The following is a 19184-nucleotide window of genomic DNA, read 5'->3' on the forward strand; positions in this document are numbered from 1 at the left end:
AGATGAAACTTTGGCATTTTGTAAATAGCAATTGTCGCACGTTTTTGTAAATTGATCGAATAATATTTGCTAAAATAATTACTTATTACGTTTTTGCGTGACTGTACGAACTCTAGTTAGATTAGGCCACAATTTCGTTATAACTTTTATCACATAATTTGCAATCACAATTTTAGCCAATTTTTGGGTAAACAAAATACATATTTCTAAATGGACAACAAGTTAAATTACAATTGAAATTAGCATCTTATTCTAAAAAGTTTAGGACCGCATTTCATTTGGGATCTGTGCGTTTCGTTCACGACTTAATTTTAACAGTATTTTAATTTTTTTTATTGATATGTGGCTTAAGCCTAGGCGCGGATCACCGATTTTTAGTTTGCCAATAGTTGGGTCGGGCTGTTAATCAGTATGGACATGACTGTATGGAAGTGCGCACACTAGGTACACCGATGTGGTATCGGCCAAAACAAATTAAAATCGGGCCCAACTATCGGCCGACTAAAAGTCGACCGTAGCTGTACCTAGGCTTAAAAGAGGAAACAAAATCACCAAAAAGGGATCTTATTCTAAAACGGGAATTTAGTAAAAATTGTATAACATTCACTACTTATTAACTTAGATACAAACGGTAGGCGCAATTTGAAATATGAGGTTTTATTATAATAGTATGTGTAATAGATTTATTAACCGTTATGGGACCCAAATTCACATTAAGTTTGGTCGACTTCGAAAGATGATTTAAGAACACACTCATTTAATCGATCCAAAACTAGAGCTGCGTAACACCTTAATTCTTCGACCACACATCAAGATAATCAGGTGTGGTATATTAAAATATGTGCCTATAATTATGGAATTAAATCTAACTGACTGACATTCTCTGTACAGTCAATAGCACATCACTGTATATTTTTATAGCAAATTAGCAGCTATTACTTTGATATAAGATGGTACAGTGTTAATCTTGATTTGATGTCGTTCGGACAGTACATATTAGGTTCAGTTATCGCCGTTATTTATTGTCAACCCTTACTATATGATTCGATGGTGTTGTCTTTGTTGTACATGCTGTACTTATTGTGGTATTTAGGCTTACGTTCAGCAGTATATTTCAAATGCGGTCTGTCAGTAGCAATGGCGCAAGGGGGCGTGGTTTAGAGCGCGGTGCGCTGGTCGTAGACGATGACGGCGTCAGCATCAAAGAACTGGCTGTGCGACTTGCTGAGCGCGATGATGGCCGCGTGCTCGCTGCGCATACGGTTCTTGTACTTCTTACTCAGGTTCACCTGAAAGTCATAAATGTTCTGCAAACATGCTTTATAAAAACCTGTGCGCGTAAACCAATCACATCATGGTAACTACGCAGCTACGTACGGTGCCTACGTACCCATTTGATCGTCAGTGCTACAAACAGGAAATCGTCAGGAGATACACAATATTTTCGATAATATTGAATGACCAGGTATGCTGCATGTATTGAATTTGAGGCGTACTTGAGGATCCAAGTCTACAAACATGTTTTCTCCCATGGCCAAATCATTGGGTGCAACTTGTACTTGTTCTTGTAGTTGTCTTGTCAGTTTCTGGCCTAGGGAAGGCAAATCAGATTTTTATTCTCTAAACGAAAGAGCTTGAAATTTCCAAGGGAAGTCGGCTGCTCTCAAATTCAATTGGCTTTCACGTGGAGAAAACAATATTCAGCAGTGGATGGGAACTATTGGAGTAGAAGGAGAGTAGAACGAGTGTCTCACCTTGGCGTAGAGCTGCTGCAGGTCGTCCTCGGTGGACAGCGGGCGCGGCTTGGGCCGCAGGAAGGCGGGCAGCGAGCGCGTCTTCAGCGCGTCCATCTGCGCGCTGTCCAGCTCGTCCAGCACTGAAGGCATGAAATTCAATTAATCCTTCAAGGCCCGCGAATCTAGACACAATAGATAATCAATTGTTATGACATTAATGAATGATGCGGTTAAGAACGCTTTCACATTTAGGTGATTTAGCAGCGCGACAAACGCGCGACAGACGCGCTGCTGAAAGTAGGATGTCTACCTACAAGGTGGACCGACAACCTCATAAAGGTAGCGGGAAGGCGCTGGTTGCAGGCCGCTACGGTTCGCAGGGAGATCGTAGCGACCCGCCGAGTGGCGGTATCACTGCGAGCACAAAGGAGGCTCGCAGTAAGATCCAGGAGCTCGCAGCCAGATACGCGATGACCGTGGACGAGCTGTTCTCACTTGAAGGTTGGTTACGTTACGCTACGTTACGTGGTACATGGCAGGTGAGTACCCTGCTACTGGGTTACTGACTGGTGCTAGAAGCGTACTGCTGGGCGGGCGCGGGCGGGCGCTCGGGGCGCGGGGGCGCGCGGCTGCGGCGCCACTCCGCGTCGCCCGCGTAGCTGGCCGGCCGGCTGTGCCGCTGCACCTGCACCTGACGGAACACATCGTTCCAATTTTAAAAATATCTTATTACTAAAGCCTGGTCCTCGCACACTCACTGCGGGCGCCCGTCGCACAGTCGCGACAGCAATATAATTACGCGCGAGCGATAAGGATGGGTAGCTTGGGGTCATTGGACGGGATTCTACGTGCTCACCGGACCAGGCTTTAGCAGCCGCCCGCGACTTCGTACGCGTGGATCCTGTTTTACCCCCTTAGGGGTGGAATTTCGTAAAATCCTTTCTTAGCGGATGCCTACGTCATAACATCCACCTGCATGCCAAATTTTAGCCCAATCTGTCCAGTGGTTTGGGCTGTGCGTTGATAGATCACTATGTCAGTCAGTCACCTTTGAGATATATCTACCTACACTTTGTTTGTTTGGTTGTAATGAATAGGCTCAAAAACTACTGGACCGTTTTTAAAAATACTTTCACCATTCGAAAGCTACATTATCCACGAGTAATATAGGCTAAATTTTATTTTGGGAAAAAATAGGGTTCCGTAAAATATGTAGATAATGTAGCCCACACGCGCAAAGCCGCGGGCGGAAAGCTAGTTATGTATATTTAGATTTATTTGGTGCCAACATTATAACAAGAGAGAGAAAAATAGTCTACTGATAACAAAGGGTGTCATTTATGGACTAACACAGCGTAGTTTTACACTGACTATGTACGCGCGTTTGTAGCGATAGATACAGACGCGATACACACGAAAGTCGGGCCAAATCTATAGACATTTGTAGAGAATAAGAGAAAAAGAGGAAAAACTACTGATCACAAAGGGTGTCATTTAGGGACACAGTGTAGTTTTAATGCAACAACACGCCCGTTTGTAGCGATACACACGAAAGACGGGCCAAATCTATAATTAGTTGGAAATTGGCGCATTTAAAAACTGTGATGTGTACAAGGCCCTTATTTATCTCACCACCAAGATTATGACTTAAAAAATGCTTTTAAAATTAAAGAGATAGTTACAATAGTATTGCTATGGAATGCATATTTGTAAAATAGAATGTACACAGAATAATATGTAAATTTACCTCTGTATGCTTCATTCTATAATTTTCCTGGCTCGTATAAGCATGATTTTCTTTGATTGCATAGTTCTCTTTGAGATATTGTTCATCTGAAAAACGATAATGATTATCTTACAGTACGTCATACCAGAATATTTATTTAAGTAATAAATTACAATAACAATATTAGAAAAAAATACCTACCAAAAGATTTCTGGTGGCGCGGCATTAGGCGACAGTAGCATATAATTATTAACAAAATAACAACTCCGCAAACGCCGCCAATAAGCCAAGATAACCAAACAATTATAACGCGACCCTGCAATCAGAAAGTCTTTTACAAGGGGACAATATGAATGCATGCAAGATGCACTATCGATTTATCTACGCTCACCTGCAGAAACATTTCAATTCCTAAGGAAAAAGCGATATCCGCTCCTTTTTGTTCCCTTTTTACATCGTGCCCCTAACATTTTACGGACCTTACTTAAAATTCTACTTAAAACTACATTAACTACAGAAATATAAATTAATAATTACGAAATAACATCAGAGAAAGGACCTGTCATCGGTGGACATTTTAACTTTTTCGAAATAATGCGCGCTTGCGCTCTGTCGAGTTATCAATAGAAACGAAACGTTAATTTTTATGATATTGATGTAGATCAAAATTTGAAAGTAATAATCAGGAAAACTTAGAAGATAAGTACCTCAGAATATAAAATATCTCAAGCTTTAGCCTAATTACATTATTTTGAGTTAAATTTTTAATTATTTATCATTTTAAAATCTCTCATAAAAATATTTTTTGTAGAATGGAACCTACTGACATGTTGTCAGCTGGCATGCTGTCAGTGTCAAAACATAAAACTGTCAAACAAAAACAGTTGTTTTACGAGGAGGAGTGTGATTGTGCATTATTATTTATAAATCTTATCAATTAATTATCGTACTCAGAGTGGTCTTGATGATTATTGTCTGAAGGATTGTTATAACGGTTGATTTTGTTGTTATCATTCGCGTGTTTGTTCCCCCCCGCCAGTATCTACGAGAAAAACATCGAACGACCCACTACGTCATTGGAGTCCATGATTTTACATCGATCGCACAAATTCTTACGTAAAATAAAGGAAATAACATTCGAGAATTAACAGGTTCGAATAACCGAGTATAAGTGTCGACACCAAACGTGCTTCAGGGTTTGATGAAATGAGTGGAAAATTCAAATTCGTGCTGATATTTACTTATTGTATTCTGGCGCAGGATTCCTTTGGATTGTCACCAGTTATTTTGAGTGAGTACAGAAACATTTTTCATTTACAAAATTATTGTAGCTTAAAATCGAGTGAGCAGTTCAAAAATTTTGCATTTACTTTAGTTCCAGGTGATGGAGGTAGTCAGCTGGAGGCTAAGCTGAACAAATCATCGGTGGTGCACTATATCTGTGCGAAAACGTCTACGGACTATTTCAATATCTGGTTAAATTTGGAGCTGCTTGTCCCATTTGTGATCGACTGCTTTGTGGACAACACTAGGTTAGAGTATGACAATGTCACTCGTACCACAAGGAACCCAGAAGGGGTTGATATCAGGGTGCCGGGCTGGGGTAACGCAGAGCCGGTGGAGTGGCTGGACCCCTCGCATGAGTCGCCCGGAGCCTACTTCAACACTATCGCTGATGCCCTCGTGAAAGTGGGATATGTTAGAAATGTCTCCATCAGAGGAGCTCCATATGACTTCAGGAAAGCACCTAGTAAGTGTTGTTATTTATTCTTTTTCTTGCTTGTCATTTACTTTTGTGAGTTAAAGAAATGTACAGGCAACTGATAAAACATGGCTCTGTATTAGATTCTCAAATAATAAGAATAAGGAATGTGCAGACAAAATACCATTTAAATGTATATTTTCTACAATTTCAGATGAAAATGTTGATTTCTTTCCAAAGTTAAAGTCCCTGGTGGAAGAGAGCTACAACAGGAACAACAAGTCGTCCGTGACGCTGGTGGTGCACAGCATGGGCGGCTCCATGGCGCTGCACTTCCTGCGGCTGCAGACGCAGGCCTGGAAGGACCAGTACATCCGGCGGATGGTGTCCCTCTCCACTCCTTGGGGAGGCTCTGTTAAAGCTCTCAAAGTATTTGCTATAGGTATGGTACTTTTTTTTAATATAATTTACTCTATCATGCAATTAGTCAGAAGACTGAGCAAAAATTTTCTGTGATTAGAAGCGATGAGAGCAGAATCCCCACTGGGTCTCCCTCCATGATTAATTCTGGCTCTCCATGTCCACAATATGCCGTCGTTTCAGTTGCCACATAGCTGGTACTACTAATGTTAATTTTTTTCTGTATTATTTATGATGCAACAACCTAAAGTACTATCTTTGTTTATTTATTTAAAGCACACAACACAAGTTGCATAACTAAGTTCAACAAACTGTACGTAGGTATCTAAAAATACATAGGACTTGCAAAATAGGAGTTTGTCATATTAAGTCTTCTAATGAGTTGTAGAACTGTTATAGGTCTACCAGAATCTCATGGCAAACAAAAATATTGGAAAAGTCTGTTTTTCATATGGCAATTGTCTATGGTTTAATTGTCACCTGTCAAAGAAAATTATGAAATCTGTCAGCCGCTGCAAAAATTTTGTAATCTCTTCTTGACTATTTGTTATTTTTGTGAAAAAGTCGAAAAAGCTCAAGCAAGTTATATTGTTTTCAATGTGAATTGTAAAATAAGGCATAATTCAAAGTCAATCTTTGATTCTAAAGCACGTCGTCGAGTTGACAGTAAGTTGGACTGAAATGTTTTGATGGTTATGTTTTTTTATATTATTCTTAATAACTGCTTTATCGGGGTTTTCAAGTATTATCTCACAAATTGGTGCAGAGGAATGGTCAAAATGTTATGACAATGTAAAGAAAATTGAAAAAGATTTCATCAAGCAAGATTGAATAATGGAGAAGTTTCCAATTTTTTTCTTTGAAATAAACTTAAAATAAATAAATAATAAGTAAAATTAATAATAATTGTGAAAGAATCATGAAAATATCTCTACAAATAAAGAAGTTACAGAGCCCTAAAGTTGCGCATAACTATTCGCGCCATTTTGATCGGTGTATTCACGACAGTCATTCGGAGTACAAACAGTAAATCACCCCTGATCCAGTGCTGTTGACAGATCCATTTTTTTTAATCTAGCAGTTTTAATTTTTTTAGCAAGGGTCAATCAAGAGTTTTCTAGTTCTGACTGAAGCGATAAGTTAAAAGTATGATGCATAATAAAATTAGTTACGTAAAGTAATATACGATTTAATTTATTTTTCAAGACATTTTCCTATGTTAAAAACCCGATATATTTTATAACAACATTCTTCATACACATACCTACCTAAAATGTATATTCGTACTTCATGTTCATTAATATTAAAGTCATAAAAGTAAAAAATTAAACAGTATCAAGATCGTGTATTCCAATTTCCCCAGTATTGCTCTAAACAAAGTTTATTTTCCCTATTTGCCATGAGATTCTGGTACACCTATATACTGCAACATTTATTTCTACTTGTAATAAAGTACATTGGCCCCTATTAATTATTCCTTACCAGTGTAGGTAATTAATTTATTTTATCTGTATTAATTAAACACTTATAATTTTACTGCTTTAATATGTCTTATCTTTTTTATGAGTTGGTTACATTGATAGTCATATTCAGTGCCGTTAACAAGGAAAAGTACACAAAAAAAGTTTTGTTTACTTACCTGTAGCATAGAAAAAATGTATTTACTCTGCCTGCAGTACACTAGACGAGAGAGTGCGAACACCCCGCGCCATTTCCGTATTGCCTTCTATGGCTTTATTCTATTTCTGTATTGTATGTTTATTTTTGTAAATTATGCATGTTTTCTGAATTAAAATAAGACATTACATGCTGGCGATAATTGAATAATAAATTATGTGATAACATTATCATTACATTCTGCAAGAGGCACAATGATGAGAATAAAATTAAATGAAGCTACAAATTAAATGAACATTATTTTGTTTAGATAGTGGGTGGATAATGGTTTCGCGCAGGTGCCCGCGCCATGCACCTGCGTGAGTTTTATCGTAGGCGCTTATAGATTAGTAACAGTCATTGTGTAACTTGGCTTTTTCATGCTTAAACTTCGTTTTGACTTGATATTTGGTTGATGTGACTCATTAGCATCAAGTAACCGGGATTCGTTATCGTCAATAATAAAAGATATTAACGTGTATCGTTTGCCCTAGAAACCGACCTGCATTGCATAGGATGTAATTATATCATCGAATCAAGACAACAATAAACCTAGGCGCAGACCACCGATTATTTGTCGACCGATAGTTTAGTCGGGCCGCCCAGCACGGCGGCCTGCAGCTCGAGCCTTGGGATGGACGTCAGCTTGAGGGGCGCCACGCGCGCCCTGGCGGCGGCAAGCGTCACGTGCACTCTACCGTCTTCGTCTTCAGTGCGCCAGTAGACAGCAGCGGCGTAGGCCTTCTCGCTGGCGTCCACGAAGGTGTGCAGCTCGCGTCGGGTCGCCCGGCTGTAGCCAGGGTGACATCTTGGCAGGTTGACGTCTCGGAGCGCGGCCAGCTGCCGCACCCACTCACTCCAGCCCGTCGACAGCGGCGGTGGTAGGCGGACGTCCCAATCGACGCCTACGCGCCACGCCTCTTGTAGCAGCTGTTTCGCTACGATGGTGATGGGGGAGGCGAGGCCCAGCGGGTCGAACAGTGACATCACTGTCCGCAGAGCCTCCCTCTTCGTCGGAGTTTGCCCGCTGTCGACGTCAGGCACCCGGGCGAAGTTCAGATTAAATCCCAAGGTGTCGCAGGTCGGCCTCCAGGTGAGGCCCAGGACCTTCTCTTCGATGTCTTCAAGTGTGACGTCCCGAGTGGCGGCAGCTTCCGCCCGATGGACTTCTAGTACTTCGGAGCGATTCGAGGCCCACTTGGCCAAATGAAAATTGGCATCCGCGTGCACTGTGCGCACGTCGGTGCTCACTCTAACTGCTTCTTCAACTGTTTCAAAACTCTGGAGATAATCATCCATGTAGTGATGACGCACGATGGCTTCGGCTGCGTCCGGATGGTCGGCCCGATGACGCTCGGCGTTGTGATTCTTGACAAACAACGCCGTGCACGGTGAGCAGGCTGCTCCGAAGATGACCGACTTCATCCGGTACTCTGTGGGCGGTCCCTCCCGCCGGTGTGAGCGCCACAAGAAGCGCAGCGCATCTCTATCTTTCTCGTGAACTTGTATTCGCAGGAACATCTCTTGTATGTCCGCGGCGACGGCGACGGCGTGCTGGCGAAAGCGCATCAGCACCCCCGGCAGCGACTGCAGGAGGTCCGGACCCGACAGCAGGTGGTCGTTCAGGCACGTACCCTTCGTGCGAGCGGCGGCGTCGAAGACTGGCCTCACCTTCCCGGGCTTGGCTGGATGGAGCACCGGGAAGTGAGGCAGGTACCAGATGCGCCCGGTGGTCGATGGTGCGGTGGCGGCTTCCTCTGCGTATCCTTTTTCTATCAGCTGTGTCATCTGCCGCTCGTACGCCGCCCCGAGCTCCGGCTGCTTGTCCAGCTTGCGCTCTGTGCTGTGTAGGCGCGTCAAGGCTTGGTCGTAATTGTTGGGCAGCTCGGGGTGGTCGGTGGCCCAAAGTAGGCCCGTTTCGTAGCCCGCTGTCGGCAGCTTGATGGTTTCACTCTCCAGGATGCGAAGCGCCCGCTCTTCGGGGTCGGCGCGCGTTTTCTTGGGTGTCACGCCCAACGATTCGATTGCGAAATGCTTCTTGATCATTTCTTCTATTCTATTGTCGCTCTCTTCATTGAGCCTGTATACGTGGTGGACTGTGTGCCCCAGGCTCCGGCTGCTTGAGCCGTGGAGCACCCACCCCAGGGGTGTGCGGGACGCCACCGGTTCTGTTGCGGCGCCACGTCGTACCTCGTTGGCCAGTAGGAGTTCCCAATTGTCCTGCCCGATCAGGATAGTGGGCCGCGCCTCCGCATACCGCACTCGCGTTTCGATATCTTGAAGGTGTTGATATTTTGACAAGTCTCGGTCAATGTGCTGGGCCGCCAGTCGTAAGTTCTTGATAGTGCGGCCTCGCAGGGAGTGCTCTTCATCCTGCCCTCGTAGCACAAGTTTCACTCGTCGCGAGTCGGTACGCGTGACGCGGGCCCCCGCTATAGCTTCTATGCTCAATGGGTCTATGGGTCCTGTAGCGCCCGCGCGCTTAGCCAGGTCTTCGTCTATGAGTGTGACTGTCGAGCCGTCGTCTAATAGTGCGAATGTGTCTATATTGGCCTTGGGGCCCACCACTGTCACTGGTAGAATTTTGAGGAAACTTACGGTTGACTTTCCAGATGAGTTTGCTGCTGTCACTGTTTCACTCCGGTTGGCTGGCACTTCGGGTCTCTTGAAGTGCAGTAATGGGTGGTGGGTCCTCTCACAGCCGTCCTCTCCACACTGACGGTCTTCACACTTATGCCCCCCTCTCCTGGGGTTCAGGCAACGGAAGCATAGTCGATCCGCTTTCGCTATGCTCCATCGTTCACTGTTGTTCGCACGCACAAATTTTCTACACTTGTCGGCGCTATGGTTCGGTAAACTGCACACTGGACACTTTTCGCTTCTGTTGTCGCACTTTTCGCTGTCACTCCGACTGTTGTAGGCGCGCTGCGGCCGGTTGCGTGGCGCCGCGCGCTGCTGCTGCTCCTCGGCGCCGCCGACGAGCTCGGGGTCTGCGTACTTCCCGCACGCCTCCGCCTCCCTGGTCACGAAGCGGTGAAGGCGCACGAGGTCCGGCTCCTCTGGCGGCTGGTCCCGGCTGAAGTCGAACCACCGGTACCGCAGCGACGGCGTCAGCTTCTCTGTCACTTGCTTGACCACTTCCGGATTGTACATGTACTGTGGCTGCTGGAGTGCGCGGAGTGTAGCGACGCTGTTTTTTATTCGACTCGCGAACTGTATTATGTCCCGTGGCGCATCTGTAGGCTTCTGTACGTTGCGAAGTCGTTCGATCTCGGCGAGCGCAATCGTCTCCGGTCTGCCGAATCTTGTCTCGAGTTCGCCGATTATTTCCGCCGGGCTAGTGTTTACTATGAGTAAACTGCTAACCGCTTCCTTGGCTTTTCCTTTCAAAGCCCGTCGCAGGCGGGCTGTATTCTCGATTTCTGTGAAGTATCTCTCTGTTTCTTGATAGCCCGCTCTGAAGGCGAGCCAGTCGAGATGCGAGCCCCCGAAGGGCATCAGTTCTCCGATGAATCGCGGCGTGGCCCCATGTGGGCGCGCGGCCTGCGCGATGGCGGCCGCCAGCTCGTTAAGGTCGAATTGTCCCTCGGACCGATGATACCCCGTTGCTGCTGGCGGCGGCTTCGATGACGACGATTGCTTCAACTGTACGCTGTGCGGCGGCGCCACGCCCGATAGCGGCGCGGCGAGCTGCTGTGCGATCGATACGCCGGTCGGCAGCGCGTGTGGCGCGCCGGGTGGCGGCGGTGGTGCGTGTGACACGCCGGGCGGCGGTGCATGTGGCACGCCGGGCGGCGGTGCTACGCCTGTAGACTGTTGCGGTGCACTGAGCGGCGCGGCGGGCGGTGGCGGCGGCACTGTATTCAGCCACTCGGCCACTCGCGCCTGGCCCAGCGATTCACCCGATGCGACCGACTCGCCGTCCTGGCTGTCCTCCTCCAGGACGGCAAGCCTGGCCTCTTCCAGCTCCAGCTTGAGTCTGGCTATCTTCTGTTTGGCGCGCGCGATCCTTCGCGCACGGTCGGATTTCGTCGACGACGCTCTTGCTGCGTCGTCGTGCTGCTGTTGCGACGACGGTGCTGGCGGTGGTGGTGGCGCCTCCGACGGGGAGCCGGGCGGCTCGATATGCCGCACCGGTTCCGGCGCTGACGGCCTCGGGGCCGCCACTGACTGTGACGCGGTCGCGGGAGCGCTCTCCTCAGGGCGCTCCTGTGCCTCGATCGGCTCCGCGGGTCTGCCTCTACTCCGAGTCACCGGCATTTTGCTACGCTCCCCTTGCTTCCGGTTATGAAGCCGATGAAATTTCCCACTCGCTTTTGCTGCCGAAGTGTCCAATCCGGCTCCGAATGGACCAATGTGCCGGACGGTATGGGGTAGCAACCCTGTGCGGACCCTGAATACCGTACGCCGACACGGCGCGATGCGGGGTGCAGCGCGAGCGGGAGAGCGAGACGAAGGGGGCGGGGAGCGCAGAAATAATAACTCGGTTGTGGTTGAGACTGTGACCGGTTCCTCGGAGCAGTGGCGAGAGCTTGGTGTTGTAGCTTGTTGAGGAGAAAACGCGGAACTGACTGGGTCCGGATGGCACCCCGATATTTATTTACTTTCATTAGAGTGAGAAAACCTAGCTGCCTCTCGCTCTAATGAAACAGCAAATCTATTGCCCTCTCTCTCTAATTTAGACCCCCCCTGGGCGGCAATACCGTATAGAGAGCCTGTTTTTTATCTATTCGGTGACCTATTTTTTAACTATGACCTTGACCTAATTCTTATCGGATTCTAATTAGCTCTTCCACTATTCTTTGGAATCTATGTTATTTATTTTCAGACAAATTACTTCTTACTATTCGATAGGTAAATAAAGGTACACAGGTACAGGGTTAATTACAAATAAATCATTTGTACAAATATTAGGGCTCATTTGGCCACACTATTTTAAATTAATTGCCTTTATGGCTAATTAAGATTATCACCAATTAAAAGTAAATAACTATAAAGATCTACACATAATTATCTATCTAATTTACATATTATAAATATGACTCGACATACATAACTATGCGAAATTATAGGTTTAATCGATATACATAAAACAAAGGGCTATCAAATTATACATTTCTATGGTTTTCTAAAATAAACTATGATTTATACATCTCCAACGTCCCACATACGCCTATTAATCAGTAATTAAGGACTCGACACATTACTAATTGAGAACCAACTAAGAGAAAGTGGACTGTATTACGAAGTCATCGAAATTTAAACTATACAAACTTTATAAAACGAAATAACTATGAAACAACTATGAAACAAAAACGAAACAATTATTTACAGCTATAAGTTTCTATTCGGGGCCGTCCGTCGTGCACACATTTAATCAATATGGGCATGTATGAAAGTGCGCACATTTTTACACCGACATCGCCGATTCTTCATACAAATTAGAATCGGGCCCAACTATCGGCCAACTAAAAGTTGGTGGTCAGCGCCTAAGCTAATAGCACTCTGGCAAGAGTGTACCGAGTGTTCAGCAATTGACATCTGGCCGATGATGATCCTAAGCCAGTTGGCTTGTTGTAACACGTGTTCGTTCCCCCCAGGCGACGACCTGGGCTCGCTGATGCTGCGCGAGAGCGTGATGCGCGCGCAGCAGATCACGTGCCCGTCGCTGGCGTGGCTGCTGCCGTCGCCGCTGCTGTGGAAGCCGGCCGAGGTGCTGGTGCAGACCGACAAGTTCAACTACACCATCCAGCACCTCCAGAAACTCTTCACGTGAGTGCTCACTTACGCGACCTACGCCGGTATTCACAAACGATGCTTGCTTAAAGCTTCAACCACACCAACGAGATCGCAATCGCCGGCGCCAGTTCACGCGATCTGTCATTGGCCTTTGATCGCGCTGGCGATGGCCATCTGCACGCGTTGGTGTGGTTGAAGCATAAGTGAAGCAGCAAATCGACCGCACAGCGTTTAGTAGAGCTCTGTGATTGGTTCGTATGTGACCCTGTGCGTCCACGCGCACTGTGAGACCTTATAGTAATGTTTGTGAATACAGCCTAGGCATATACATTTATTTTTGATGCGCACGATATAATCTTATCGTCGATTTTAGACGCCAAATGGGCTTATAGTCCGAAATTCATAAAGTTATTGTTGTTGTTAAGGCGATATAAGGCGCGGAACCTGACATTTTTCCAAGGTAAGCATGGGCATGTTTGCAAATTATTATGCAGTTAGCACTGGACGTGCCCTCCGGAGCGTGAATTTTAATGTGCTCCGGTTGGCGGCGTCTTTTCAAATGCTTGAGTTACATATCCGCGTTTTCAGTAGTTTATGCATATTTTTTTGTAAATAAAACTACTGAAAACAGATAAAATTATCTGTTGATAAATAAATAATAAATTAATGGCCACTTTTTCCGTTTCGAAAATAATGTAATTTAACTCGTCGCCCTCGCCCTATTGATTTAAAAATAAATAGTATACTTATGTTTCTTACATAATACATTTAGTGTCCGACCGAATATCGGTTTCGGTTTCGTTTTCGGTTGAGTTTCGGTAAAAACACGAGTTTCGGTTTAGTTTCGTTTTCGGCGACAAACTTGCCGAAATTACGACCGAAACCGAATGTGCATTCGGGAGTTTCCGCGCTGTTATCGGATGTTCGGCGCGTTCAATGAGTGAATGAATCCGATCAGAGCCAATGTCGTGATTCGCTCGCTTGTTTGTTTGCTTGTTAGTTTTGTTTTGTTGTGGTGGCGAGTTTTCGAGTGATTTATTTTAAATTTGGTAAGTTTTATCTCGTTTTATGTCGTTATAACATAAGAGCGGGTAGTAAACATAAAAAAAAAATATTCAATATGACTGATAAAAGTATAATCAAGTTTAATCTACCCTATAATTTTTTTTTGGTTCGCAAATGCTATACGTAAACAAACATTAGTTAGGTAGTAGTAATGACTATAGTGCATTTCATGGTGATAATATTATGGATTCAGAGTTTCAAAGTTCATTTTAGTATAATTATCACCAAGGTATCCAAGTGGCAAGTACCTACAGTAGATACTAACTTACGTACTACCAAATTTGTTTTGAAAAATTATTAAGGTAAAAGACCCGACCATGGGACGGGTTATGTAGATGTCCTGAATATTGCGAGTAATTAAAAAAAATCTAGACTCTTAAATCCTTCTTTTTCTTTTTTAACCGACTTCAAAAAAGGAGGAGGTTATATGTTCGACTGTATGTATGTTTTTTTTTTCTATGTATGTTCACCGATTACTCCGTCAATTGTGGACCGATTTTCAAAATTCTTTTTTTGTTTGATAGGGTACACTTCTGAGGTGGTCCCATTGTCACCAAGTCAGGATCTGATGATGGGATCCTAGGGAAATCGAGGGCAACTCCCAAATTTTATAGGGACGTATATCGTTTTTCAAACGTTTTCTTAAGTTATTCAAGTATTTGCTCCTGGAAATCATCATATCATATTGATGAGCTGATGATAGAAGGTAAAACTCCTTAATGTTTACTAATTACTTATTTATTAGGACGAATTAATATTTATGTATACCATGATTCATACTTCTGGAGTCGGTGCCAAGATTATGAAACGTGTGAAGTTTGCCTGCACCGACTCCAAAAGTATCAATCATGGTATACATAAATATTAATTCGTCCTAATAAATAAGTAATTAGTAATTATTTTTCTACTTTTTAATAACAATAATAACATCGGAGCTTCTGAACGCGGGTGGAACACCGATACTGAAAGTCCTTCAGAGACTCTTTAACTCCGTCTTACTCCAGGGAACTACGCCAGAGGCATGGAACAGAAGCGTGGTGGTGCTCTTCTTCAAGAAAGGTGATAAGACCTTGCTGAAGAATTACAGACCCATCTCGCTTCTGAGTCATGTCTACAAACTGTTTTCGAGAGTCATCACGAACCGTCTCGCGCGTAGGTTCGATGACTTCCAGCCTCCCGAACAAGCCGGATTCCGAAAAGGTTATAGTACCATAGACCACATCCATACGCTGCGACAGATTATACAGAAGACTGAGGAGTATAACTTGCCACTATGCTTGGCGTTCGTGGACTATGAGAAGGCCTTCGATTCGATTGAGACCTGGGCAGTGTTACAATCTCTCCAGCGGTGCCGTATTGACTATCGGTATATCGAGGTGCTGAAGTGCTTGTACAAAAACGCCACCATGTCGGTCCGAGTACAGGAGCAGAGCACGAAGGCGATTCCACTGCAGCGAGGCGTTAGGCAGGGAGATGTTATATCTCCGAAACTGTTCACCGCTGCATTGGAGGACGCTTTCAAGCTCCTGGAATGGAAAGGATTCGGCATAAACATTAATGGCGAGTACATCACTCACCTTCGGTTTGCCGACGATATTGTGGTCATGGCAGAATCGTTGGAAGATCTTGGCACAATGCTCGAAGACCTTAATCGAGTTTCCCAACAGGTAGGCCTGAGGATGAACATGGATAAAACGAAGCTTATGTCGAATATCCATGTTGCGCCCTACCCAGTTTCAGTTGGGAGCTCAATTCTCGAGATTGTCGACAAGTATGTCTACCTCGGACAAACGATCCAGCTAGGTAGGTCCAATTTCGAGAAGGAGGTCAATCGTCGAATCCAACTCGGCTGGGCAGCGTTCGGGAAACTACGTAACATCTTTTCGTCCAAAATACCCCAATGCCTGAAGACGAAAGTCTACAATCAATGTGTGTTACCAGTGATAACTTATGGCTCGGAAACGTGGCCTCTCACTATAGGCCTTATACAGAAGCTCAAAGTTGCACAGCGTGCTATGGAGAGGGCTATGCTTGGTGTTTCTTTGCGAGATCGAATCAGAAATGAGGAAATCCGTAAACGAACTAAAGTCGCTGACATAGCCCGACGGATTAGCAAGCTGAAGTGGCAATGGGCAGGGCACATAGTGCGCAGAACTGACGGCCGATGGGGCAGCAAGGTTCTGGAATGGAGGCCGCGTACCGGAAGGCGCAGCGTGGGACGTCCACCTACAAGGTGGACCGACGACATCGTAAAGGTGGCAGGGAGGCGCTGGATGCAGGCCGCTACCAATCGATCAATGTGGAAAGCATTAGGGGAGGCCTATGTTCAGCAGTGGACGTCCTATGGCTGACATGATGATGATGATGAATTATTTTTCTACTTTTTAGTGTATGTTTTTTTTAATACATAATTTGATACCTTTTAGAGTAAAAAGGCGCTTTATAAGTTCAATTTTAATGCAATTTAAAGAGAAAACAATAAAGTCAGCCTTTTGGTGTAGTGGTTCAGAACGGACTACTACGCCGAGAGGTCCCGGGTTCGCATCCCGGCCGGACAGAAATTGAAGTGATGAATTTTAATTTTCTGTGACGGGTCTGGGTGTTTTCTATGTATAATATGTATTTACAAAAAAAAAGTATCTAAGTATGTATATCCGTTGTCTAGTACCCATAGTACAAGCTTTGCTTAGTTTGGGGCTAGCGGCGCAGTGTAAAATGTCCAAGGATATTTATTTATTAAAGACTGACTGATTTATAATAACGTTTTCTTTATTTTTCCCTCAAATATGAGTCTTGTAAGGAAGTTTCGGTTTCGGTTTCGGCCGAAATAGACACCGTTGCCGAAATTCGTTTTCGGTTTCGGTCGTAAAACTAGTTTCGGTCGGACACTATATACCTACATTATTACATATTGATGAAATCAACAATACACTTCAGGCAGTTAGACCTTTGACCTAATGACTACTTGACGCGTTAAATGTGACGTAATTATTACGTATGATATTACGCTGCTCCGTTTATTTGTTGTCATACAAAATATATTTATTATTAAGCATTATAGATAAGGATTTATTAATTTTTATTTATAACAAAACATTAAGTTTCAAAGGTTAGGTTTTTAAACAATGAGTTGCACTTTTTACAATTTTGCATCACTAGATGTTATTATTTATGTATTGTTGTAACTAAATTATATTGATAACGATTTTGCCAAATCTTTTAGACGTAAATTTTTGTAATATCAACAACATTTTGGCAGAGTAAATACAAATGAGTAGGTCATCTTCATAGAAACGCACCGAGCGCGGTTTGTATGTGAGCGCGCCAACACGTATGCGGCGCGCACGCACAGTACGCACACACTGACAAAATTCGGCGCAACCACGACTGGCTCCCCGCTAATCCACGCTAAATTTTGTCAGTGTGTGCGTGCGCGCCACATACGTGTTGGCGCGCTCACATACAAACCGCGCCCGTGCGTTTCTATGAAGATGACTGCTGATGCTTAGTGCTACACCGTCATTTATGTTCGATTGCTGACTGCCGCAGCCAGGTTACCTAGTGCGCGGGGTCTCTTAGCGTATCAGTATATGGCCCCCTTCCTTTTTATTTCTAAAGTACAAAATAGTTTTATAACATAAAATATGAGTGTTACAACTGAATCGTACGACTATAACCCTACAGTCCATACAAATAAAGGGCATTATTGCAGTGACATGGAGCTGCCGAACGCGTGGGAGATGCGCAAGGACACGGAGCGCTTCAGCGGCGACTTCAGCGCGCCCGGCGTCGACGTGCACTGCCTCTACGGGTATAACATCTCCACCGTTGAGAAGTGAGTGCGCTGGATGAGCCTGCAGTTTATTTCGTAACACCATCTCAGTAATCTGACTTTTAAAATGTTATGCAAAGAAATCTTTCCAGTCTCGTCACTGTACATCAACATCATTTCAGCCATAGGACGTCCAATGCTGATTATAAGCGTCCCCCGATGATTTCTACATAAACGAACTAAAGTCGCTGATATAGCCTGGCGGATTAGCAAGTGGCAATGGGCAAGCAAGGTTCTGAAGTGGAAGTCACGCAGCGTGGGACGTTTCTATAGTGTATTTTCGAAAATTGCGACGAGATCGTATTTTTCAAGTGGCAACGAAATTTTTGCAAACTTAAAACTAGAGGTTTTATAGGTTCCTGCTGACTGGATATTAAATTGACATATCATCTACAGATAATGGGAATACAAAGCCTTTTTCTCGGAGTCTACTTTAAACAACATCTCCAAATCTCACTATTTCCCTTCCAGATTGGTGTACAAGCCGGGCACATGGCTCGACGGGTACCCGACGTTGGCGATGGGCGACGGCGACGGCACCGTCAACCTGCGCTCGCTCAGCGCGTGCCAGTTCTGGCGCCCGCGCCGCGCGGGGGCCTGGGGGGCCCGGCCGGGGGCCAGGGGGGCCCCGACGGGGGTCAGAAGGGCCCGGGGGCGCACGGTCAAGGCCCTGGCGCTGCCGGGAGCGGAGCACCTCAAGATCCTGCACGACCCGCGGGCCATCGAGTATATTACCACCGTCATGACCATGGACGACTGAAGGTGCCCAGGTTTTGAATCCAAGAATCTTCCTATTGACAGAGTAAATACAAATGAGTAGGTCATCTTCATAGAAACGCACGGGCTCGGTTTGTATGTGAGCGCGCCAACACGTATGAGGCGCGCACGCACGCACACACTGACAAAATTTAGCGGGGAGCCAGTCGTGGTTGCGCCGAATTTTGTCAGTGTGTGCGTGCGTGCGCGCCTCATACGTATATTGGTGCGCTCACATACAAACCCCGCTCGGTGCGTTTCTATGAAGATGACCTACTCATTTGTATTTACTCTGCTATTGACCATCGCTGCTTAGAATTCTCAATATTGTTGAACAACCTCCGTGATTTAGTAATGTAAGACTCGATGTTTTGTTTTGACCCCATTTTTTTTAGTTTAGGTCTTTTACCTAGCCATGAAATATGTATTCTACATGAGGTGCAGCAATGGTTCTTAGTATCTTCGACAAGACAAAAAATTTAAAATATTTACGAGAATGTTTGCTCTCGCACTACTATTTACTACCTAGTAATGAAGTTTAATTAGTATGAA

The 19184-nt window shown here is 44.9% G+C and overlaps 2 protein-coding genes across 2 annotated transcripts; one reads left to right on the forward strand and one right to left on the reverse strand.

Moving 5' to 3' along the window:
* Positions 1–955: 955 nt before the first annotated feature.
* On the reverse strand, positions 956–4165 carry LOC135087519 (uncharacterized). Its single transcript, XM_063982239.1, has 6 exons — positions 3854–4165; positions 3664–3778; positions 3484–3569; positions 2304–2427; positions 1755–1876; positions 956–1289 (listed from the first exon to the last, which is right to left on the reverse strand). Exons 1-6 carry the CDS (start codon positions 3863–3865, stop codon positions 1158–1160), a joined length of 591 nt encoding a protein of 196 aa, XP_063838309.1. The 5' UTR covers positions 3866–4165; the 3' UTR covers positions 956–1157.
* Positions 4166–4336: 171 nt separating this feature from the next.
* LOC135087508 (phospholipase A2 group XV-like) lies at positions 4337–18764 on the forward strand. The gene is made up of 6 exons (XM_063982230.1): positions 4337–4753; positions 4838–5212; positions 5379–5606; positions 12841–13012; positions 17757–17879; positions 18348–18764. The coding sequence occupies exons 1-6, from the start codon at positions 4669–4671 to the stop codon at positions 18634–18636; spliced, it is 1272 nt and encodes a 423-aa protein (XP_063838300.1). The 5' UTR covers positions 4337–4668; the 3' UTR covers positions 18637–18764.
* The last annotated feature ends 420 nt before the right edge of the window (positions 18765–19184 follow it).

This window comes from Ostrinia nubilalis, chromosome 3 (genome assembly GCF_963855985.1).
Source record: "Ostrinia nubilalis chromosome 3, ilOstNubi1.1, whole genome shotgun sequence".
Lineage (NCBI taxonomy): Eukaryota > Metazoa > Arthropoda > Insecta > Lepidoptera > Crambidae > Ostrinia > Ostrinia nubilalis.

Bases quoted from the DNA above. Each gene is read 5' to 3' on its own strand.
- LOC135087508 (XM_063982230.1), top strand. From the start codon at position 4,669: ATGAGTGGAAAATTCAAATTCGTGCTGATATTTACTTATTGTATTCTG. The intron at 4,754-4,837 runs GTGAGTACAGAA...CATTTACTTTAG, and splicing joins ATTGTCACCAGTTATTTTGA to TTCCAGGTGATGGAGGTAGT. The intron at 5,213-5,378 runs GTAAGTGTTGTT...CTACAATTTCAG, and splicing joins TGACTTCAGGAAAGCACCTA to ATGAAAATGTTGATTTCTTT.
- LOC135087519 (XM_063982239.1), bottom strand. The intron at 3,570-3,663 runs GTAGGTATTTTT...ATCGTTTTTCAG, and splicing joins GCGCCACCAGAAATCTTTTG to ATGAACAATATCTCAAAGAG. The intron at 1,290-1,754 runs GTGAGACACTCG...TATGACTTTCAG, and splicing joins TGCAGCAGCTCTACGCCAAG to GTGAACCTGAGTAAGAAGTA.